Below are 26461 nucleotides of genomic sequence, written 5' to 3'. Positions count from 1 at the left end.
CCGGACTATAAGAGGGATGAGGCAGCTTTGCCATGCTTACCTTGACCAGAAACCACCTACCAACAGCGCTGTGTGAGCCGACGCGTTGTCGTGATTGATGAATCACTTACCTGTCGGCGATGTCGGAACAAAGGCGCTGGTCCTAGCAGGTACAAACTCTTTGTGCACGACCCGTTCGCGTCGGAAAAGACAATGAGTATTGTCTTCTTCTATAATTTGGACAGCCGGACCTTCTTTTGACGATTTTTTTTTCAATTTAACACAAAATTTTACAGCATAGCTGTTCCAAAGTGCGCTACATTGTCACCAAATCCACCAAATACAAATTTTTGGCACGACGTGGTTTCAGTGTTTTGGATTTTTTAACAGCCTTCACTTTCCCCTGGCTTGGCCGATTTCTTACGGTCTTAATGGCAGACGCTACTTACCTCCTGCCTTTGTCCCCTCTCTAATACTTTCTTATCTCTTTCTCATTCTTTGGGCTATTTTATATATCAGCAGCTTGAGATGAGGTATTTTTCTATTAGCATGGTGCCTAATATTTATACCAAGCCCTTTTTTCACTATTTTATTGTATTATATTTTAAATTTACTTTATTTCATTTTTTTACAAGAAAAGAAAACCTGTAGGATAAAAAGAATATAGAGTAATACATTAAATTGTCTGAAGGTAATTTTTTTCCCTTCTTCTTCATCTTTGTCGATTTGGTGGATTTCCTCATTTGTTCCATCCCGCCACCTGGAAATTAAAATAAAATAATATAAGAGAAAAAGTAAAATTGAAAATTCATGACAAAGGACACAGTACAGCAACTGATGGATTTTTTTTCTTTTTTTAGAACTTGTTCTGTAGTTCTCCTCTCTTCTTTATATATATTATTCTGTCTTTCTCCTTGTTTTGTTGTCGCACTAAACTATCACCATTCACATTCACACACACTTAATAAATATAAAACACTAAACATATAAAAAGTGAAGTTTTACTAGTTCCGGGTGTTTCCAGGAATGTTCCTTTGTTTTTCAGATTTCAGTTTCATCAAAATGTCTCAAGTTCATATTATACTGTCCGTCTTCTTTCTTTTCTCTTTGTCCACATATTTCTCACCACATGTTGTACTAATGTTTGAAAGTTTTTAAATCCAGTGTACACAACACGAGCGATAGCACCTCCACCGCTACTCGCAGACAACTGAGGAGAGTCTTGTTTTGAAAGTTAAGGTCTCACTTGGTGCCGCTTACCTGCACCCTCGACTGATTCTCGCGCCGCGATTGTGACAGTTCGGATACTTTCAGAACGGACCCTGTATTATAGTGAAAAAAGACTTACAATTTGTGATTAATTTTCCGAAAGAAGGAACTGAGAAGAAGAAAGAGCAAATTGCTGATGAGGAAATGTATTTGCGTGAAAGCAAATTGAAACATTCACCAATTGAACCGCTCTCTTGGAACTGAAAATATGACTTGAGGAACCTTGCTCTTAGATTGAGAGCGGAAGTAGCGAAATTACTTGACTCATCAATTGAAAAAAAAAAAAAAAAAAAAAAAATCATAATTTTCTTAACTTCTTTTCTCAGAATATTCGATACTAGCATTTAGCAAATTATTTAGTACTACAATTGCAGCACTTACGTATATAACTGTAATATTACTAATCAAATATACATGTAAAAAAAAACGCGTGAGAGTTTATTAAAACATAATTCAATAAATAAATTAATTAACTTTGTTTACAAGAGAGCATCTCTAATACAACCACTTGCGACCTTTAATTGGAAATGCGTTTTGTCAGCTTTGTTAAAACAACATGGCGGCGAAAGATTGTATTTTTTATTCTGTGATGGTGTTATTTTTCCTTTCAGCCTTCCTTAATAGAGAAGCTTGTTGTGGTGGATATAGCACCTAAATCTAAAGGCTCAGAAGGATTAAAAGTAGTTTGTGATGCCATGAAGCAAGTTAAAATTGATTCTAATATCCCCATGTCATCAGCTCGTAAGCTTGCAGATCAACAGATGGCGACACGTCTTCCTGTAAGTACTTCTCCAATCGTTCTTTTTCTGTGTGTGTAAATAATAAAGATTTAGCTGAGTGCCCGTTTCTCAGTTTGACTTGGATACAAAATTGTGTATATAAGGCGGGTCGAACATTTTTGAACACCCTTTTACTTTCAAACCAAAGAGGAAAATATGAAATCTGTAATGAGAGATACTAGTAGAGAGAGGGGCGCAGCATGTAAGGTACATGGCGATTGTGGCAGCCATCTTGAATGCAAACTTGAAATTTCAGATGAGAAAGGGGCATTTCGCATATGAAGTATGATCAACGTCTGCTCAGAAATTCATAGGTGTAATTGTTTCTTTTCATATCTTGTATGGTTTGCATGTTATGAACATTGGAAGTTGAAAGATCACCTACCAACGGCACGCTACACATGCTCTATTAATGAAATAAAATAAATGAAATCTTTAAGTTTTACGTCCCACGAATATACCGGCTAGGCTAAAGGAGGCGGTGATGATGAGAAATGAATGAAATGGTAGAATGAAGAAAGTGGAAGGAAACGGGAGAACCACGAGAAACCTCACGCCCACGATGTTTGTCTACCACAAAGTTCACTTGGCGCGAGCTGGGATCGAACCCAAAACACCATGCACCAGAGGTGAACGTTCTACCACTGAGCCACCGTTGCCGCGCTCTATCTATGAATACCCCGTCTAATGTATAACTGTAGTCGCATATCTACTCCTACTGCATATGTAGAAGAATGTGCGGCGAAATGCTGTCCAACGAATGCTGAATGCGTTCGTATAGGTAATTTATATTGCAGAGTTTCTCAGAATACGCTATCTGCTTCAAAGTTGGTTCCACAGATAGAAATCAAATAGTGTGAGGTCAGGTGATCTGGACGGACATTCCAGGCATCACGGCAATCAATCCACTTCCATGGAAGTTTTACATAGAGTAATTTGCGCACACCAACACCCTAGTGGGAAGGGACTCTATCGTGTTGAAAGTAAGAAAGGAAGTTGCCCTCTGGGTTTACAAGGGAAGGAAACACATGTTCGTGCAGAGCGTCAGGTACTGCTGCGCCATTAAGGTAGTGTCGATAAAGAAAAAACAGACCAATAGTGTCGGCATTCCGTATGGCATACAACACCATTACCTACACAAGACTATGTTCCTTATTCGGATCAACTCAGTTCGGATTACTCTGACCATACCGACAATTATGCCGATTGATGTCCTCATTCAAGCAGAAGTAAAATCGTGGCTGAAGAGTATGTCACGTCCAACCAAGGAATCCGTTTCGTGTTGGTTCGTAGCCTACGTCCAGAATTCTACACATCAATCTGAGTCATTCTCATTTAATTTATGTTGCATGTTCAGCTTATAATGATTCCAGTGATAGGTATGCAGTGATTCCAGTATCCACTATTTGGACAAAGTTAAGTGAGTGTTTACCACTTTCTGGTCACCATCAGAGGGTAACCTTTATATCAGGCCAGTCTTATAATTATGACTGATCCCTTAATACGATATCTGAATTGTCACTGCCAATGCGTGTAGCAATCATCTTCTCTTACGAACTAATTCAGCTCCCGTAGCAAGTGAAAGCCTACCATCATGAGCAGTGACGTCACTCTAACGTTATAAGGGAAACTCTTCTTTCCCTTGGAGAGCATAACCCCAAATTACCAAATCCCACTTTATCACCAAAGCCCGACAGAGTCCAACCCAAACTAGGAATCCCAGGATGAACCGTGGAGCTTGAATCCTGGCCCTTTCTTGCGTACTTGTTCGAAAAGTGCCAAGAAGTACCGCACAGACGCCCAACCCCACTTCCCTTACCCAAGGGCATATCTTACTCGCCCATTTGGGAGATATCCCAAAGGTTTCTCTCCCCCGGTAGGGAGGAGAGGATATTAAGTCCTGCCTATCTCATTTTAGGGAAGAGATGCACCGTACATTACCAGTATCAATGGGTGATAGAGTCCATCTACATCATACAGATATTCCCATTTGGAGGTACCAATCGCATTCCGTCGATAGGAGCGGCTACAATTCCCTGCCTCGCAACCATCAAAGGTATTTTAGTTAGGTACCACGCATAGTCTCGTGCTCAATGGTCCCTGTTATTGACCCATTTGGGAAGCCGAAAGCCTGTTCTGACTGCCTGTCTATCCCTGTAGGGGATCCTATCACCACCTTCACCTATGTCCAACGTCTTGTCGACTCGTGCTCAATGAAGAGGATACAGGAGTTAATGATTTCATTATCGCAAGCCGCACAATAATGTTCAAACATGAAGAATTAGTCAAGGTGACCAGTTTGAGGACTGACCATGCCGGGGTTGCAATATCTGGACCCTGAAGGATTGGCTGATACCACATTTCAGAGAAAGATGACAAGTCTTCGTTTGAGACTCCTCGCAAACGATACTAGAATCATTGCCGGGTCCTCATTGGTGGCAGTTTTCAGTTGCCCACTATGTGCCGTATCTTCCACAATGGCATTGTTTCCGAATGTGCCGAACTTTGTGGTTTTCGAAATATGCAACCGTGCTTTGCAATATCAAAGTCTGTCTAAGTAATGATCCTCTGTAATGATTCTGGAAATTCGTTCAGGGTATATTAAGATGATTTCTTCAGAGGCATGTTAGATCATCATCTGCGGCAATAGACGATTCTGTGAATAACAATGAGACTTGTCAATCTTTCACTGTTCATAACATGCAAATCATACATGATATAAAAGAAACAATTAAACGATAGCTAGAAGTTGTGCCTCGTCCCCGCTACTATTTCCAATTAATACATTTCACATTTTCCTCTCATATTTCAAACTGAAAGGGTATCCAAAGACTTTTGACTCATCATGTAATTTCTTTGATGCTTCCAAATCATATCTCTAAATGGAGCTAAAATCACTGAAAATAACGAGGTGAAAAGTCTCCATCCACCCACCTATTTTAAAAATATAACTTTCATAAAAAAAAAAAAAAAAAAAAAACTATTTTGGATCTTTTACAGAGTTCTCAGTGCTTGAGATTAAAAAGAGTAAAAAGTGAACTGTGAATTTAGACCTCTAATGCAGAGTGAATACCTCTTCCACCGATTAAAAAAAATCAACGATAACTTTAATAAATGTATTTTAGTGTGAGTCAAAAACAGGGTTGGCAAAAACCATGGTTTTTATTTAAAAAAACCAAAAAAAACGGTTTTTTTGGTTTAAACCAGGTTTTTTTGGTTTAAACCAGGTTTTTATGGTTTAAATGATTTGCTCCATATATTCATATCATATATGGACAGAAATAAGTTTGTTTCGCCTTAATGTTATTATGCAACAACCGGGTTATGCTGGAAGGGATCACATAAGCTTAAAGCGGAATAAAAACCGCTTCTCGAGTTACATCGGAGAGAAATTGTCCTCCATTTGAACTCAGAACCAGGACTAATTGGCCACAAATGCGATACGTCTGCCGACTCACTCACGAAGGAAATCTGATAAAAAATACGTTGTACTGATCTTTACATGCTTCTTAATATAACTGTCAAGAGTCATTTCAGAAGGACAAAAAGATAAACAGTTGCACAAGTGAAACCATTACACAGAATTACATATGAACAATTTCAAAGTACTACGGAGTACAGAAGAACTAATTTAGTTCAAGTTAGTTAACAACGACTTTTATTGGTCCAAATTAAAGAAATACACCGACTTAATCTGCATATCAATAAGAAAAGTGAATAAAGATACGAATTATTTGAGTCCACTTTGGCTCAAACTCATTTATACATAAATAGATACAAAAGATACTTCTCATTTCACTAAATGCCTCTCGTGGGGTCTGTATGACCCCCCACACACGCACACACACAAAAAGTACGGCATTTTCGATGTATTTTATCAATAGTAAACATTGAAACGAAACAATATTTAAAAGTTTTCTTCGATTGCAATTACATAAGAATAATAACAACTACAAAAAAAATCACAAAATAAACATTTATAAACTTGTAAAAAAAAGTTGCTTTTGTAGTATAATCTTTTTGAGTAATGATTGGGGAATTTAGGTCTGAATATAATACGAATAATATAGGGAGTGAAACGTGATAACCCACAAATGTGTGTTCATCAAGATTTTACAAACACTTACACTTTTACGAACATATTTTTGTCTTTTGGTTTAAACCAGTTGGTTTTTCTTGAAAAAAACAGCTGGTTTAAACCTTGGTTTAAACCAGCCAACCCTGGTCAAAAGTCTCTTACCACTCCTTATAAAATGAAAACGTGTGTAGGTAGTCTGAATTAGTCATTGTAAAGACACGTTAGGCTGAGGGGGAACCTTTGTGGCGAATGTCAGGTGAACGACCGCCATTTTGAATCTCGCTCAAAAAGTTTAAGTGGGATTGGGTGTCATATGATATATAAAACAAGTCTGAAATTTTAAGGAAAACTCAATGGTGTAATCAGATATAACATAACTGTAATAACTACGAAGTTATAGTCACATGAAACTCAAATTTATCTCTTATTTCCAATTGCTGAATCATACCATTAGTCAAAGCCGACTGCATCGAGATCGTCAAGATGTGCGGTGGTGGAATGCCCGTGCTGTAGCTCGTGATTTCGATTAAAGGCATCCTCAACATGCTTCAGTTTCGCATATTGCACTAGCACAGTTATTGACCAAGTTGGAAGAGACAGGTACAGTCGAGGACAGGCCACAATCAGGTAGGCGCAGAACTGCTACACACGAAGGCACAACTATGGCAGTGCTCGCATCATTTATTAAGTCTCCACAGCGCAACACCCGCCGATTATCATTGGAATACCACGGCAGCCAAACCTCCATTTGCTAGATGTTAACGACGCATAAGTGGCATCCTCACAAGCTGCAACTGCAGCAACATCTTTCTGAGAATGACCTAGATCGGAGAGTGTAGTTTTGTAAGTAGGCAGTAGAACAATTGCGGAAGGACCCCAACTTGACAATGCAAAATTTACACACCGATGAAGCAAATTTCTATGTTACAGGGGAGGTAAACAAACAAAATCTACGCTAGTGGTATCCAAATAACCCCAAATGGACAGATCCGTGTAGAATGGTTGGTGCAGGGAAAATTATGGGGTGGGGAGTGATCTGGGGGGACACGTATCATTGGCCCATTTGTTATCCTTGACACCTTAGCTGCGGAGCATTACTTAGACATATTAGAACAACAACCATTCTTTCCTCAGTGTCGTATCAAGATGGCAACTTTTTCTTATTTTACCAACATGATGGGGCGCCACCTCATTATGGACTACAAGTTCGTCAATATCTGGATGAACAGTTTCCTGGTCGATGGATTGGTCGACGTGAGCAAGTAGAATGGTCTGCCACATCACCTGATTTATTGCCATTGGACTTTTACCAGTGAGGTCACCTAAAGGCAATAAATAGCATATAGCGAAAAGCTCAGGAATTGGATCATTTAGAGCAATGGATACCTTATGCATGTGCACAGATTACACTTGAGATTTTGCTCCGTGTTCATACAGCTTGAGAGACACGTCTCCAAACATGCATAGCGCAACACGTCCAGCACATTGAACACTTTTTGTAAGATGTAATCGGAGTTTCATGTGATTATAACTTTATAGTTATTACAGTTATGTTAAATCTGATTACACCATTAAGTTTTTCTTAAAATTCTAGCTCTGTTTCATATATCAGATGACCCCATTCCCATTTAAATTTTTTGAGCAAGATTCAAAAATGGTAGACAACAAGAAGCGGTCGTTCACGTGACGCACACCATAAAGGTTCCCCTCGACCTAACGTGTCCCTAAAATTACTAATTCGGGTTATCTGCACTTACTTTCATTTTACAAGGGGTGGTAAGGAACTTTTGACTCACCCTATTGATTTTGATGCAACATGACTCATATTTATTAAGACAGAATCATCGCTCGTCATTGAATTTAAAATCAATCGAAAACGAGAGACTGAACTTACTCGTTTCCCCCTTTCAGTTTAAAAATATGTTTCATGATAACTTTCGTGAACATAATTCAATTTTCGTGTATATTTTCTTGAGACTTTCACACAATCTCCAGTGTTAGTAGTAGAAGTTGGTCAAAATCGCAAGTCACTTTATTCCTCCCTCTCCCCGTTCCTCTGGTTGCAAAATTACAAAGTGCATTCCAAAGGTATGTCATTTCATCCTAATTTCCAATAATATAAAAATACGGGGAACTAACCTGTGTCTGTTTTTCAGCAAACTCTCCCTCTTTAGTGATACACAGTTGCCATCGCCCCGTCCATTTTGTGTACATGTGGCAAAGTCATTTGTGGGCGTATGTTTCAGATATTAGAAAATAGTACTTCCCAGGAATGATCTACTGGCAAAATGGTGTCCACGAAGAGAATCCTTGAGGTTTGCGAACAATCAGTAGCACTCGGGGCTAAATCTAGCGAGTAGAGTGGGTGTGGCAAAAGTTCAATACCGTGGTCAGCCAAGAATGAGAGCACAACATTAGCACGGTGTGGCAGTGCATTATCCATATAAAAAATGAAATTGTCATTTGCCATTCATGATCGTTTCTCAGTTAATTTTGGAAAAGATTCTGTATCTAAAAGTGTACGGTAATGCTCGCCCGTAACTGTCTGATCTTTTGGAACAGGATGGAGCAATATCACTTCTTGGTAATCTCAAAAGATAGCGTATAGTACCTTCTCATTGGATGCCACTTGACGAAACTTTTGGGGATGGTAAATCTGTATGTTTTCATTGCATCAATTGCCTTTTTGTTTCTGGGTTGAATAGTGGAATCTGTGATTCATCCATTATCACAACACTTTCCAAGAGATTGCGTCTCTCTTTCCTGAAGTGTATCAAATTTGTAATACTTGATTGAATCGTTGCCTCTTTTTGATTGTCATTAAGCATTCGTGGAATCCAGCGAAAAGAAACTTTCCTTAGGCCCAGTTCGTTTGTAATTATTCATTTTACTGTTCCCTCAGTGTATCACAAATCTCCTGCATGGTGACACGTCTATCTTCCGTGATGAAATTTTCAATATTGGTTTTGTTAGCGTCAGTTGATGAATTTTTTGGATGTCCAGAACTCTGCACACGTTCGCCCTACTTTGAACTTAGGCGCCCACTTTCTAACAGTATTTTCTGCAAGAGCATTATCTCCACACATACACACATTCTCGAACTGACGATAAATATCGACTGCACAACGTCCAGCTGCTGTTAGGAATTTCACAATTATCCGTTGCTCTTCAACCGAAATTCCATGCGCTGGGACAGTATCAGAAATATGTCTTACTCGTTCAGGACTGTGACTGAACTGCCACCACCTAGTAAACAAAATCTGCATTGCTTAGAGACGAAGGATGGAGGTTTCCGAAGCCTCAGTTGCTTTCCTAAAATAACAAAAAATGTAGACTTTAGAACGTAAGGCTCGTACTTTTGGTGTGCATTTCGTATAGTCCACAGTAGCTTTCGTAAATGTCTTTCGATTTTGGTGCAATATGATGGTAATGTTTCTGAAGATTCCAATACTCTAGGTTGAAATGAGTCTATACTCAAAAGAGATAAATGCATTCTGTCAATTGTAAATAAAGTATTCCGTAGAAATTTCATAAAATACTCATTTTTTTTTTTTTTATTTTTTTATTTATTTTTTTTTTTTTAAGTATGTTTTGTCCGAGATTAAAGACTTAATTGTATAGTTTGAGGTTGAATTAGTGAGAGAAGAGAGAAGGTCAGTCACTTCTATAATGAACAGCATCACTAGTTATGTTTATGATTCTATATGTATTTGCTGTATTATTTTGTGTAATGACTCTATATGTATTAGCTACTGTATATTATTTTGTCTAGTGATTTTATATGTATTAGCTGTATTATTTTGTCTAGTGATTTTATATGTATTAGCTATATTATTGTCTAGTGATTTTATATGTATTAGCTGTATTGTTTTGTCTAGTGATTTTATATGTATTAGCTGTATTATTTTGTGTAGTGATTTTATATATATTAGCTGTATTATTTTGTCTAGTGATTTTATATGTATTAGCTGTATTATTTTGTGTAGTGTTTCTATTTGTATTAGCTATAGGGTCATTCCACGTCAGTTCATCCAGCAAAAAACCGAAATGTCACCCACCGACTCAGATTTTAATGATATTTGGTACACTTGGTCTACAACCACTAAAACTAACTTGTGCAAAATTTCAGAGTTCTTGCTCAACCCGTTCCTATGTTATGGTCCATCAAAATTTGGACATGGTAGGCACAAAATTCTACTCGCGACAGCGGGAAATGGTGCATCGAGGTTTAAAATTTCCCTCATAACATGCTGGTATGAATCCTTTGAGACAACAAACCTATCCATTCTTATGCAGAATTGTCTGTAAATTTCAAATCTGTGGTCAGATTTGCCATATCATTAACCTAAAGTGCACTTTTGTACAAAAAATTAGTAAAAGGTATACTTGAAAAATTAGTCTCAACTAGAAGTACAAAAATCGCTCTATTTCAAAAAGTACCAAATTCACAGAAATAATTCCTAGATATTCTGAGAGAGGATGAAATTTCCTATACAACGATGTAAAAATCGTGTTGGGTATTTGAGTATGTGATGTACTACATTCAAAACTGTCAAAATGAATGAAAAGAATTGTTGAAATTTTCCTCCTGCCTCTTTAAGTTGACATGGCTGTTACTATGTGGCAGCAATTAGAAGTACCCTGGGTGAACAAAGGAGAGAATTTGAAAAGCAAAAGTTTCATAGTTTGTGACACATTTTGAATTACAGAATAGCATCATTGGCTGCATAATTTGCAATATTGCGATTTGTAATTACTAACGTTTATAAATTTATTAACTAATGTATACAGTAATTAATTAATTAATTATTTTCTGATTTCATTTTTAGGATTAAAATGGAAGGTGAAGGTTCATCTGAAGTTACTGAGATTGATCTACCTCCTTGCAGCATAGGTTGTGCACATCCAGACTCAAAATGCCACCAGACTACATATGGTTCTACGAAAGAAATTCTGCCAGTTAATAATGAAACTTTCGCAGAGAGTGAAATTGAACTTATTTTGTGGAGGTCTAAATTACAAGGTACCAATGAGATCCTGACTATTTGTTTTCATCATAAACAGTGGTATTTGCACCACTATGGACTAGCTCACAAGAAATGTTGTGATCCTTTAACGAGGCACAAGAAAATAGTGCGACGTGATTTGCGAACAGTGACGCTGGAACTTGCTAAAACCGTCAGGAAACATCATTATCGTTATCCCAGGCCAGAAAATGTGCTCCAACTGCCGCAAAAGAGTGGAGAAGGAAATCGCTACTGTCAAACAAGGGAAATCGTCTTCAGACACCCTAGAGTCAGCATCTCCACACAAAAGTTCAGACAGCGAATTCAAATTTGATCCGGATACAAGAGAAACTGCAGTGGAAGAAGAAAAAGCAAAGCTTGATGCAAGTTTAACACATTTAGGTCTTTCACCTTTAAAACTGCATGCTGTTCCTGCACATCAACGTGTAGCAGTTGGGCGTAAAAAAAATTAAAGTGATGCACGAAGCAGCGAAGTTAACAATGAAACGCAGTTTACAGCTTGATGACACAGAACACTTGTTATCTGACACCAGTGATTCGGACTTAAGAACCAGTGCAAATGAAGTAAAAGAAAAAGCAGCAGACCTGGATCGCTTAGTTCTGTTAATGAAGCAGAAGATAGCAATAGCAAATAGACGTGAAAAACTTCAAATTCTCACTATTGCTCCAGAGTCATGGTCCCGCAAAAAAGTGTCTGATGTTTTTAATGTTAGTGAATACATGGTTAGGCAGGCTAAGGCATTAAGTAAAAGCAAGGGTATATGCTCCTTACCAGAACACAGATTAGGGAAAAGGCTACCTGAAGAAACTGTAACTTTAGTTCAAAATTTCTATCAAGATGATGAATTTAGTCGGATACTTCCTGGAAGAAAAGATTTTGTGAGTGTTAAAAGAAATCTCCACATGCAAAAACGACTAATATTGTGCAATCTAAGTGAGCTTTACGTTGCTTTTAAAGAAAAACATCCTGATATTAAAATTGGGTTTTCCAAATTCTGCTTATTAAGGCCTAAATGGTGTGTTATTGCAGGTTCAACAGGTACACACAGTGTCTGTGTGTGTACTACTCATCAAAATGTGGATTTATTGTTGCATGCCATTAGTTTAAAAAAGGAAGATCTTGATCATACAATTTCACTGATGGTGTGTGATAAAAGTAATAGAAATTGTATGTTAGGAATGTGTGTGAAATGTCCCCAGGATAGCAGTAAAATAACAGAATTTCTCCAAAACAAAATCGAGGAGTACTGGGATGACGAGCAGGTAAGCTTTGCAGAGTGGGTCAATGTCGATCGTAGTCAGTTAGTAGAAAGAACACTACCAATTCCAGAATTCATTGATCATTTTGTTCAGAAGCTCTAAGGATTAATACCTCATTCTTTCATTGCTAAGAGGCAGGCAACTTACCTAAAGGAACGTAAATAAAATCTCTCTCATGATGAAGCCATTATATTGATGGACTTTGCAGAGAATTATGATTTTATATTGCAAAATGAGATACAGACTTACCATTGGAGTCATGTGTCAAGTTCCTTACACCCTGTTGTACTTTATTTTATTGAAACTAACCGTTTAACTGAAAAATCTATATATTTTTTATCTGATGTCTTACATCATGATGTGCCTTTTGTGTATAAAGTCCAATCTGAAACCATGTCGTTCTTAAAGAGTAAATATCCACATATTAAAAGGGTCGAATATGTAACAGATGGGTGTACTGCACAATATAAGAACTGTAAGAGCTTTTTAAATCTGTGCCATCATCTCGAAGACTTTGGCATATTTGCTTGTTGGTCTTTCTTTGCCACCAGCCATGGCAAGTCACCTTGCGATGGGATTGGTGGCAGTGTGAAACGATGTGTTACAAAGGCAAATCTGTAGAGGCCATTTCAAAACCAGATAACAAATCCAAAACAAATGTATGACTTTTGCAAGCGTCAGTTGTCGAAAATTACATTTTTTTTTATCTACCTGAAGCTGAGATTAACAATGTAAGAAGTGTGTTAGCAAATCGTTTCCAGATTGCTCAGACTGTAGCAGGCACAAGAGGTTTTCATAAGTTTGTACCACTGTCAAATACAGTTATAACAGCAAGACGATTGAGTACAGATGAAACATCAGATTTAGAATTTAACTTTGCACCAGGATATGATCAGTTGGAAAAGTTGGCTTGCCAGGACATCAAAGTTAATTGCTTTGTAGCATGCATCTATGATAATAACTGGTATGTCGGATTAGTAGTAGAAGTAGATGCTGACAATGCGGATATAAATATAAAATTCATGCACCCAGCTGGACCTGCAGCATCCTTTTATTGGCCTAGCAGAGCTGACACATGTTGGGTCCCAGTACAGCACATTTTATCTGTTATTAAGACTCCATTTACTCGTACTGGTAGGCAATACCAACTGAGTAATAAATGTAAATTATTAATTGAACAGAAATGGAAAACTGTTGCCAAAAAAATGAAATGTATAGGCCTATGTAAGTGTGTTTGAGTGCTAGAAAATATTACAATTACCTGCACATTGTATAAAACTGCATTTTTATTTCTTCTTTAGCAATAAGTCAAATACCCAAAACGATTTTCACTTCATTTTATAGGAAATTTCATCCTCTTTCAGAATATCCAGGAATTATTTCTGTGAATTTGGTACTTTTTGAAATAGAGCCATTTTTGTACTTCTAGTTGAGGCTTGTTTTTCAAGCATACTTTTTACCAGTTTTTTGTACAAAAGTGCACTTTAGGTTGATGATATGGCAAATCTGACCACAGATTTGAAATCTACAGACAATTCTGCATAAGAATGGATAGGTTTGTTGTCTCAAAGGATTCATACCAGCATGTTATGAGGGAAATTTTAAACCTCGATGCACCATTTCCGGCTGTCGCAAGTAGAAATTTTTGCCTACCATGTCCAAACTTTGATGGACCATAACATAGGAACGGGTTGAGCGAGAACTTTGAAATTTTGCACAAGTTAGTTTTGGTGGTTGTAGATCAAGTGTACCAAATATCATCAAATTCCGAGTCGGTGGGTGACATGGCCTGGATGAACTGACGTGGAATGACCCTATATTATTTTGTCTAGTATCTTTTCTTTTCTTTTTTATCTTTTGTTGATACATACAAGATGCAATATTTCACTGATGTTTTTCTTTAGGAACCTTATGAAAGACAGTTCATACTTATGAATCTTATAGAAGTAGACGGTGAATTTAAATGGAGACTTAATTTGGATGCAGTGATTAAGTCCCTTCCCGACTTAGTGGATTTCCCACGAATATCAAGAACTTTCGATGGACCAACGCTCTTCGTTGGAGGAGAGTTATCAACTTATCTCAGGTATGTGGTTATTTGTCACACGTTTCGAATTTTCAATCATTAAAGTATTTATAAATCTTGTAGATCACGTGTAGGTAATGAAATACATGATAGAATTTATATCTAGAACATTAAAGTGAGATGTACACAAATTACATCTTTTAAACTAATCAAAATTGTATAACCACTAACCACTGGCATGACATCACTTATGGGCCTGAGACACTCCATCTGTTAGCGACCGGTTGAACTACGGTCCGGCCAGTGACGAACACGTAGTCAGTGCGCTGCGTCACCCTGTCTCTAACAGGCGCATCAGGAGCTTTCTGGACCTAATGGCCGTCAAGTCTTTTATTCACATGATTCCCCAGTTTGCCTCACGACACTAGGTGGACACCGAAAATTGGGAAGCACCAGCCGGGAATCGAACCCTGGACCACGCAAACGTGAGTCCAACGCTCTAACCAGTAAAGTCCAGAAGGTATAAGGTCGTTGGCTTCCCACACTTGGACCTGCTCGTCACTGGGGGTGTGGTAAGAGGACAGCCAATCACTACTCACCATTCACCGCGCTCAGCGAGCCATGAGTAACCAAGCTGGCAACTCCCCATAAACGTCACTACAACTTTTTGCGGGAAGCTAACCACGTTATACCTTACGTACTATAGACCCCCTAATCAAAATTGTATAACTGACACCAAACGTTTTCACACTGTTGTTAATATATATGTTTCCCTCCATAATTTAAATAGTTTTGTTGGTATACAAAAGTCACTATTTTTTTTTTTAATCTGATTTTTACGGCACTAGATTAGATACATTAATCAGGTAGATACATTGCAATAGATAAGGATGTCTGTTGATCCTTATTTGGGCTGGCATTAATTTGTAAACGTTTTTAGAGGGGCTTACACTTGGTACAGACTGAATTCCTTGGACTAGATGAGTGGTTCGTGATTCGGTTCGAACATTCGTTAACGAGACTTCAAAATACCAAAATAGGCGATTTATTCGCATTGAAGGGCTATGATATTTTTTTTCTTTCAAATAGACATGCTTTTGTTTACTTGAAAAAGTATGTGCATGCTTCAAAGAAATCAAGAATATAAACATCTATACGTTAAATAAAAGATAAAATTCATCTGTTTGTTTCCGTTTATTGCGTCTCTTCAGATATTAGGATATAACACAAAACGCATCACATAAAACACTTTGACTATGTCTTTTTATTTTAATAGAAACTATGACGTAAGATATTGATATGAAACAGATAATCGCACAATTTCTATTACCTTTATAATTTCTTTCCCTTATACTCAAACACGTACATTAGCTTGCGATTATCATATATTTCACTTTACACTAGAGAAGTGGGAGGAAAATGGAATAATGCAATGCTTCAATCAGATTTATCCTTCACAATGGCGCAAATCCAAAGAGGATGAGGGGGACATGCCCCGTCTTCCAATAATCCGATTTGAAATGTGTTTTTTGGGGGAGAAATGTGATGATTTGTGTCCGACTGCCGCTTCATTTATATCGCCATATATATAACAAGTTCACCTCAGAAATCAGATTCATCTACCGTAATATGAGTCTTATCTCCCCCTCCCCAGAATAAGCTTGAAATCTGCCCGCCTTTCAGTGTTAAAGACCACTCTGCTCCCCTGATCCTCTGCAGCATTGTTTTTCTACTTCATAAATATTTTGAACATCGCTTTATTAAAAAAAATAAATAAGAAAAAACGGTCTCCTCCCCCCCCCCCCCAATGTTGAAGACAGATTTGCGCCGCTGGTCCTCCAAGATGATCCATGAATAGATTCGCAACATTATATAGGATCTGTTATATTGAAATCTACGGTCTGCATAATCCTATTAGCTCACATAAAAGATAAAATACCCTGTAAATTGACTTAGGCTGCACAGCTCAATGATCCACTAAAATATTTTGTAAACTCAAAACATTTAGTTCAATAATGTGTTTTGTTACATTGAAAATGCGGTATGTGAAAAAGCTGTTACTTTGGCACTTTTTACTATATAATGAAACGTGCACTTTTGTTGTATATTGAGTAATGTAATTGAGTTTACAACTCGAACGAAGTTATTCCACTGAAGTTTAATCCCACACTGAATAAGAAAAATGTAATTCCCAACACTTCCAAGTCTTTGACCGAGCGCGTGAGAACAACTTTCGTTGTGTTGCCAGTGAATTTTGTTAAATACTTATGTAGAAAAATCACTGCCCATCAGTTTCTTTATGCGTAATGTATTTCGATGAATACGTAGTGTCTTGGCAACTCCAAGTGATAAGAACGAGCTACTCGTAGGAACAAGAGTCTCCGATGTTCTGACGTGAAGCGTGGCTAACTCACTTCAGTGAAATTGTAATAAAAGTCAGTAAGATTAATATGCAAATTCTATATAAAATAATTTAGTTAAATTAAACACTAACTGGTAACCGTGAAATCCAAGAGACTACCTAGCGTTTGCGTATCTGGATTAAAAAAAAAAAAAAAAAAAAAAAGTGAAACAAAGAATTGCATTGATGGTCAATTCACAATAAAGGAAGTATTTATTCTTTAATTAAATGGGAACTCAGTTACTTTTGGTTTTCTTAGGTGACAATATTCTTATGAGACATATGCTTCCTTTTCACAAAGGAAGAATCTATTGTCCAAAGTATAGCAAGAAAAGAAAATGCACTGTTTTGTATTCCTGGTTTTTCACTTTTTTCATACGAAATAAAATAATATATTGAAAAATGATTTTCGACTTAAAATGTTTTGTATAGTCATGAATGAGAAAAGTACATGGAACAGGGTAGGCGAATACAATGTATTGCAATATTTAGATAGCGATCACAACCGTGTTCGGTCGCTTCTGTGACTAAAGATTATCAAAATTTGTGCATATTTTTCGTTTCATGTTCACTGTATCCGAAAATATAAATGTTATTGAACCTCAAATAGGCTAAAAAGGAATTGTAACTTAATAATATTAAGCGGAGCCTTTCAAGGAAATATTTAGGCTTTTTTGCAAATTTACATAAAAGTCAAACTACTTTTGAAAATTACGACAGCGGCATTAATGAAATATATATGCCCATCATATCTTGTTCCGTTGAAAGGTCTATCTCAGCTTATAACAGCACTGTAACTTAGATTTTTCTGGGGAGAGGACGAAGCATTAATATTTAGGTCCCCCTAGAAAACGTTGTTTTGGGCTCTCCCCCAATATTCGAAAATAAGCCCCTTCTTTCCATCTTTCTCTTACTCTCTGTAGGCCCCCCGTAGCCAGTGGGCCCTCCCGCATGCCTCTGGGCCCGTTCCATACATGACAAATTAATTAAGGGGATAATATTGACAAATCTCAAAGCCATACGAATAAATATTATTTCTAGGGCCCCTAATAGTAGACTTTTTTTTTAATACTGAAATGGGCCCACGACTCATGTTTTATTTACCTTTTGTGTGCTGTTTTGTATATGTAATGTAGTGAACCTGTTTAATGCTTCATTTACAATTTCATGTTCGTATCGTATATGGAGTAAGAAAATTTTGTCTTAAAGTGGGGCCTCTTCGAACAGGGGAGCAGTTGTCCTCCTCCCTACAAGTTACGACCCTGGCTTACAAAAATGTTCTGAAAGGTAATATAGAAGTTTCACTCCAGGAAACTTAGAAATGTATAGCCGATTGTGTGCAGAAACAATGCCAAAATAACAACCTTTTAATTTAAAAAAACAAACTTTTGTGGCACGCATTAATTAATTAAGCACGATTCACTGGCTTCTTCTGATGGTCTTAAAAAACAAACCATAAACATATCCATGATTTATTATGCACGAAATGTTCACAATGCTCATAGTGGTTTTGCAGAAGCAATAAATCAATAAGAGAAAGAAGAAAAGAAGCAAAAAGAAGAAGCTGAAGATAGGAAAATAAAGATCATTCTGAACGAGCATGAAGCTAAGAGTAAAATAATGGAAGATTTGTGCAATATTGATGAGCAAATAAAAATATTTGAAGTGATATGAATTCCATAATACTATTGATTTTTTTTTCTAAAGATATGTCGTTAATATACCGCAGCCACTTTTATGTACATACACCCACCCTTTTCCGATGTGAGTGTCACAGTGTGACTTTTTCCTTTCATATATATCGAAACTTTCATCATGTGACTTAAGTTGAAAATTAAAATTTCAGAAAACATATTTAATTTCTTGCTTTGTGCAGGAATTTCAATTAGGTAAGTGCGTAATTTCGTAATAAAATACGTTGTATTTATTTTTTATATTATTCATTATTCTAATTGATTAGGGAAATTGTATTTCTTGTGTATCATAGTTGCTATTCCTAGATCTTTTTCTGGAACAGTCTGTGTATCTAATTACATATCAGGGAAAATTTCAAAAAATGTTCGAGAAATCCAGGAAAAGTCAGAGAATTCTTTCCGCAATTTTCGTAGCTACATTATTATTAGGATGGTGGTTGTACTCCTAATAGCAGTTGTTTTATTCCTATTTCATAAAGTTATGACAAAATATCTTTCATGAAACCAGCTTTTAAATGTTTCCGAAGCTTAGAGTTTTACTATACATTTTATATATAAAACTTATAAACGCATATAGAGTAGAGGAAGAATGTTGAGCTTTAAATAAAGGGTTCTCGTATACAATTCCCTCTCACTTACTTGGTTCTGCTTTTCATTTTACCTTATTATGTGCAATTTCTATCTTAACACAATCAAAAGTTGCAGTCAGTATTGATTAGATGGTCCTTAAAAGGGCTGTTTGATAAACCCCCAAAATATATACAGAGCGATTCTTTATATGGTTTACAACTTCAATCAGTTAGAATTCTTTATTGGAACCACATACAGACTTGGTTTATATGTCACTATGGTGCAAAACACTTCAAATTTAACTCACGTAGTGAGTAGTTGGGGAGTTGACCACACGCGTCGCCACCGATTAGTCGTTGAAAATGGACTTTCATTGGTGCGAAAAGAGCTAAGTTCGTGTTTTGGTTTGAAATAACGAAGTCAGCAACGAGTGTACAGCGTAAGTCTCGCACACAATACGGAAGGAACCACCAGACATTTGTTGAAATAGTTTGTTCTGTGCGACACACAAAGGCTCCAGGGCGCTCACCTGCGACTGACGATGTAGTGAAAGCAGTTAGGGAGAGTTTTGTCCGCGGTCCTCGAAAATCTACACGACGTGCATCACAAGAACCTGGTATCCCTCAGACCACTGTTTGGCATGTATTGCGTAGACGTTTCTCCATGAAGCCATACAGATTGTCCTTCAAGCACTGAGTGAAGCGGATAAACATACCCGACATGAATTCTTTGTTGCCATGTTGGATTACATTAGTGGTGATGAGTCAATTTTGAACAATGTGGTATTCAGTGACGAATCAACTTTTCGCCTTTCCGGCCGAGTCAACACATACAATTGTCGTATTTGGGACACGGAAAATCCACATGCGCACGTGGAGCTGGTTCGTGACAGCCCCAAAGTGAACGGGTTTTGCGCTGTTTCCAGAGCAAAAGTGTATGGACCATTCTTCTTTGCTGAGAGCACCATCACCGGCATCGCCTATCTTGAAATGCTCCAAAACTTCTTTGTTCCCCAGTTAAATGATGACGACCACGATGGCCACTTATGGTGGCAACAGGATGGCGCTCCACTGCACTACCTGATAGACGTAAGAGAATTTCTTGATCAGCGTTTCCCAGATAAGTCGATAGGTTCTGGTGGACCAATTGCGTGACCGCCATTGGTCTCCAGATTACACGCCACTTCTTTCTGTGGGGGTTTGTGAAGTATAAGGTGTACACCCCTCCCCTACCTGATAATGTTAATTAACTGAAACTTCGCATCACAACAGCCATCGCGGACGTTACCCCCGAAATGCTGGCTACTGTTTGGTAGGAAATCGACTTTCGTCGGGATGTATCCAGGATGACCGCAGGTGCACACATTGAGCCATAATGGATTTGTCACCAAAAAATTGAAGTGTTTTGCTGTATAATGACATGTAAAGCAAGTCTGTATGTGGTTCCAATAAAGAATTATAAGTGATTGAAGCTGTAAACCCCGTAAAGAATATGTATAGAGAGAAGGAGTGTCTCAAAAGTTCCCTGACATAGGGTAACTGTTATTATCAGAGTTACAACAAAATGTAAGAGGGGAAACCGTCTTAAAATATGATGTTTTCAATCTAAAGTGAATGAATGTTTTAAATCGGACGAGTCTTTTGGACTGTATACTCTTTATGTGCCCAATGTTAAATGAAAATGCAACGTTGCCATTTACCTGAACTCACAACATAAGTGAATGAAGTTACTGTTTGAAATGTGGGCTGATCATTGACATGTTAGCGTAAAAGACAGTAACTGTGGAAATAAACAAAAAAGAAACTGGTAACTTCACTGCATTTTAATAAAATTAAGAAATAAATTATGATTAGATAGTAGAAAATAAAAAAAATGGCTGATACACAAACCTTACGTTCAACTGAACTTGTATTTTCCGTGAAGCATTTTTGCAGAGAAATATCTACTTCACGAACCAGGCCCACAAACTGGTCGTTATTAAGGGTATACATAATGTCTGCCGTCTGGTGGTTGTAGGAAATATGATAACTGCATATAACAGTACTTACATCGTAATAACGCTCTGTGATGTTTAATAAAGATACAAATGAGCTCCACTGATAAAATTGTAAGTCACTTGTTACGTAGAGTACTCCAACACTCTGCACGCTTCGTGAAAGGGAGTTAGTGCCAGCAAGGTGTCCAGAGCATTCGATATATACTTGATAGGATTATGATCTGGGAACAGTGTGTGTTGGCCACTTCATTCTTCGGGCATGCTGTTTCTCACAGTATAGGCAGATTACATATGCTGTGTGGAAATTGATATTATTGTTTTGTAAAATGAATCTTTTACCTCCTTTTATGTGCAAAAGGTCTAACATAACGATCTGAGATATTCCTATTTTGTGAGCTTGTCACAGTGATATGTTCTTCCATATTGTAGCACTTAAAGTTCAGGTTATTAAGTGATACACTAACACATGCACACCGGTACATTCATATTATTGTTACGAGTTTTCTTGCATATGATAACTTGTCCCTGTTTCTCACCAGACCAACCTTCGTCGAAAATCACTGGTCTTGTAAAATCAGGTCTTATCAATAGGTCTGCTAACTTTCAGTGCTCGTAGGTTGAATTCATATGCTTGAAACAATCCTTCCTTTGGTTGTATAGTTTGTGAGTACTTCAAATTATATGCCTGTAGCCAAACTCCTTCTATGAAAATTGTTGCGGAAGTACCGCCGGATTCTGAAATATGGATATTTGGATAGGGCACGTACTAGTTCCTAAGTGAAGTCTTGACCCGACTGCGATAGGTGCCATAGCATTGGAGCTATGGACCTTTATTTTTTTATATTTTATTTATTTATTTATTTATTTATTCATGTTTGCGGCAGCCTGTAACTCTGAAATGATGGATTTCTTCTGCACCCAGGTTGATCTATACTTTCTGTCGTATCTTGGTGTCAGGAATCACCTTCCAAACGTTGTTGGTGTTGTTTTGAAACACTCTGTATAGTCGTCTGCAAGCCCTATCCGGTGTCAGCAACAACGTTTGCATGCAGCTCTCTTGATATGGCGGATCTGCTTTTTTCAAGCAGAGAAGTGATATATATCTCATCACTGGGTGATGTTAGATGTGATTCATATCCATTGTATAACTCCGCGAGACATTTTGTGTTACAGTGAACATCTCAGCCTGCTGACAACCGATGGACGGCCATTGAGTCACCTATCAACATATACAATCTTTCATCTTGCTTCTAATCATTCAATAGCACATTACCAAAACTTGCTTACATATATAGTGTCCTATTCAGTTTTTTAATCAGAGTCATCAACATTCTCTGCGCACTTTGCTACACAACTTATTATAACAATAGTATTTGCCAATTTTTGTTCTCTGTGCAACTCTTTTTGTCTAATAATTATATTTTTCGTTTGTTTTCAGTAAAAGTGATGAACCGGAAATCCAAAAGCTGTTTCCTAGCGCCGAATTTGAATATATTGATGATACAGGACATTATCTCCACTCAGAGAAACCAGCTGAATTCCTTGAGATTACGTGTAAATTTCTTAGTGAAAGCCAGAGTGGGTCATGAGGAATAAACGAAGCAATAAATATTTATGTATTGACAGTTGTGAATCCTAGCATTGTATGTTGATATTTTGCCTTCAGTATAGTGGCAATTACTTTTGCCGCCTTCATATTATGGGCATGGCAAGTTTTACAATAGTGCATCTAGAAGACGTTAATGTGGTAAAAATGTACGACTTAATGGAATAAGGTAGACTGTTTGTCCTTGGAAATAAAATGTTTTTATTAATATTATGTATGAACGTTTGTACATTTCTTTGGTTGTATAGTTTTTTTTTTTAAACAATGATTTATTGTAATTAAATTGTCTTTTTTTATTTGTATTCCTTCCATGTTTTATTTATTTTATTTTACGTAAGTTATGTTTTAGACACACTGACTGTGTTCATCGTCAGAATTCTACTCTGTCTTTGATTCTGACGATGAATGCAATCAATACGATTGAAACATAAGTTAAAATAAAATAAATTAAACATGGATGGAATGCCCCCCCCCCCCACACACACAGAGGAAAAAAGTATATATATATTTACAGATGTCTCTGTGAAAATTATAGGGAATATATAATGATTTATTGTGTTTTCATTTGTTGATTGTTGTGTCAATAGATTTATTTATTTTCAATACATGTCGTTCTTTTTTTTATTGATCTCAAAACCAACTTAGTTATGCATGTACCCTTTATAGATACATTCAAGTTAGAAACCACAATGCTATTATATAGAGTTAGTTGAACGACAGTCATTGTAGCTCTGTTATAGGTACAATCTTCTCTCTTAACTCCCTTTTCAAACCGGAAGTGGGAGAAATCAACCACATCCGGCTTTAACGTTGATCGCTAGAGAGTAAAACCTGTAATAGATAGCGAGAAGAAGTTTTCTGGAATCAGTTAAACGTCCCAAGAATATATTCCATCTCCACTCTAATTTTACTAAAACCGGAAATGGTAGAAAATCTATCACTTCAGGTTTCAATTAGTTGAGAAAATATCACGCTATACAAACCAAACTACATTGCATTCACGTAATACTATTGCTTGTTTTTAATTTATAAACAATCTCGTGATTATTTTTTTAACCTAAACTTGGGGAAGGTAACTGGTCACTTCAACTCCGTCCCGCACACACAAATGTTGTCTTTGATTATAAGTGTCAAAATAGTTTATTGAGATCAATCTGATAGCGCTTCAAGGATATTCTGCAGGGTGTGAATAAAGTCTTCAACTGATTTAAAAGACGGCTAATCATATTTGAAATAAACACTTACAGTTCGAAAGAAAGAGTTCAAGTTCCGTTTGATTGGCGAAAGATGTCATTAGTGTGCAGAGACGATGCACGGTAGTGGCATCTCGTGCCAACCGTTAGTCAACTTAGCAAATTCCGTTATTTCTTAAGGTATCGAAGCTCGACTATCGATTTGATCTGTGCCCTACGGCCAAAGGAAGCCACATTGGAAATATGTGTACTAAGAGCGAGTAACTAATTATTTTAAGTCAATACAGCACTTTGAAATCGAATGATATGTGTTGAATGTTGAATATTCTCTCTTTCGAACTGTAATCGTTTCAAATAGATTAGCTTTGTTCAAGTTACAAGAATAACTCATAACCCTTGCAATATTCTCGTACACAACATATCTGTATTTATTACTATACTATGAAAGCAGGTTAACATTCCTGGACTATCGTGTTAGACTATCTGCAGCCGCCTTCCTACCAGTTCCTCGAATCTACGTTGATATCATGTCTTGTCCTTAGAGGCAAAGAAGTCAGTCACTGTTGCTTCCACCTCATGCTGATTGGTGAAGAATTGTAATTTCAGGAAGTGCGTTATGGACCGAAACAGGTAGCAATCTGAAGGGGTAAGATCAGGACTATACACAGTGTGACCATTTGAAATCGAGACTGACTGTCTTTTTTTCTGAACATGTGACGCAATTGTGTAAGTGACTGTGATCCAAACAAAAGAGGAATGTTTCATAAGTAACTGATAACAAGTGCGTTGATCTTGACTGATAGCTATGTAAGTGAGCGTGACGAGTATAGATAGTGTTGCTAAGTTGCGTCGTGAGTTCAACATGGAACAAGGAGCGATTTTTTTTTTTTTTTTTTTTTTTTTTTTGCATGTCTGGATAAGAATGCTACGAAAACTCATTAAATGTTGCTAAAAGTGTATGGGGCCAGTTGTTTATCGTGTGCGCGTGTATTTGCATGACACAGGCTTTTCAGGGAGGGACGGGGGTAAATTGAAGACGACGAACATCTGGGTGCAACAAGGACAGTATGAACACAGGTGTTGGTGGAGAAAGTGAAGACACTGATCACGGAAGATCGAAATGCGACACTGCGAATTCTTGCTGAGGAGTTGCACGTGAATAAACAAACTATGCGGCAAATAATAACCCTCGATCCCAATAAGAGGAAGGTCTGTGCCTGTTTCTTGCCTCATTGCTTAACAAATGATCAACAAAGGGGCAGGGTTACTCACTGCAAAGAACTGATTGCTACCGCCAATAGGTACCTTAACTTCCTCCTGAATATCGTTAATGGGTTTTTCAATATGACCCATCGACAAAACGTCGAAGTCCAGAGTAGAAGCCTCCTAACTCTCCACAAGTTAAAAAACTAAGCCAGTAAAAATCGAAAATCAGGCTTTTGCTCATTGTCTTTTACGATAGTAAGGGCATTGTGCCTACAGGACAGTAAATGCTTAATTTTACCTTGAGGTATTGAAGCGGTTACTGCAGTGTATCACATGTGTAAGGGTCGAATATCGAGGTAATGTTCGGAGGCGTCTGCTCCATGACTGCCCCAAATCACAAGGTAGTGATAGTGCGAGACTTTTTATCCCTAAAGAGGATCTGTGTTGTCCTACCCTCCTTATTCACCAGATCTGGGCCCGTGTGATTATTTTATATTTCCTAAACTTAAGTCTGCACTGAAGAAAGTTCGTACTTTGATGACGTAACGGCCAATAAGAGGGCTACGACAAGGGTTTTCAACATTATTCCACAAAAAGACTTCCAATAATCCTTCTATGCACTGACGTTCAGGACGCAACGATGTATGCATGCAGGAGGGTCGTACTTTAAATGGTCCAAGGTAAGAAACTTTGTTTTCCTCAAGTCTCGATTTCAAATTGCCGTACTATGTATACCGGAACATCAGTTCAATGCCATCAAATTACTGGGTGTGGTTTTGCATTATCCTGTTGCAGCAGGCCTGCTTTCGGTTCACCAATACAAGATATTTTTGGTGTGGTGCAGCATACATTCACTCCAACTGTTGGGAATAAAAGCCAGGATTGATAATACGACCGTTAGGAATGAAGTCGAAGTGAATTACTCCCTCGTAGTTCAGGCACGTAACCAGGATTTCGTAAAGAGGGAGGGGGGTCCGTCACATGAAATACTGTGGTCATCACAACAGGGGCTCGATCATTCTAAACTATTTTACTGGAACATATATTGGTTCGTTCAGCCAGGATTTCGTAACGGGGGGGGGAGGTCGTGACATGAAATTCTGAATGCCCAGGAGCTCGATCAATCTAAACTACTTTACTATCAACATATATTGGTTTGTTAGACAATAAAATGAACATATGTTGGTAAGTATTTTAATAACAAACTATGAGAAATCTCGAGTAAAATAATAATAATAATAATGTACTGAAAAAGATTTTACAATATTTACATCCTTCCTCTGTTCATTCAAATATAACAATTTTCCTTTCATTATGACCCAATTATTATAAAAAGTACATACTCAATAATGTCTTGTAAAATATTTTACAATATCT

At 37.4% G+C, this 26461-nt stretch overlaps 1 protein-coding gene across 1 annotated transcript; it reads left to right on the top strand.

Annotated features, from left to right (window-relative positions):
- Positions 1-1859: 1859 nt before the first annotated feature.
- LOC145676984 (sn-1-specific diacylglycerol lipase ABHD11-like) lies at positions 1860-23292 on the top strand (the record flags this gene model as incomplete). Its single annotated transcript, XM_081747704.1, is given in 3 exon segments — positions 1860-2027; positions 14297-14478; positions 22518-23292. Coding segments are annotated over 3 exon segments (501 nt in total), but the record flags the coding sequence as incomplete, so codon positions are not given.
- Between the last annotated feature and the right edge of the window lie 3169 nt (positions 23293-26461).

This window comes from Thermobia domestica, unplaced genomic scaffold (genome assembly GCF_964235325.1).
Source record: "Thermobia domestica unplaced genomic scaffold, izTheDome1.hap1.1 HAP1_SCAFFOLD_491, whole genome shotgun sequence".
Classification (NCBI taxonomy): Eukaryota; Metazoa; Arthropoda; class Insecta; order Zygentoma; family Lepismatidae; genus Thermobia; species Thermobia domestica.
Note: the sequence above shows the minus strand (reverse complement) of the source record. Positions and strands in the feature narration are given on the sequence as shown.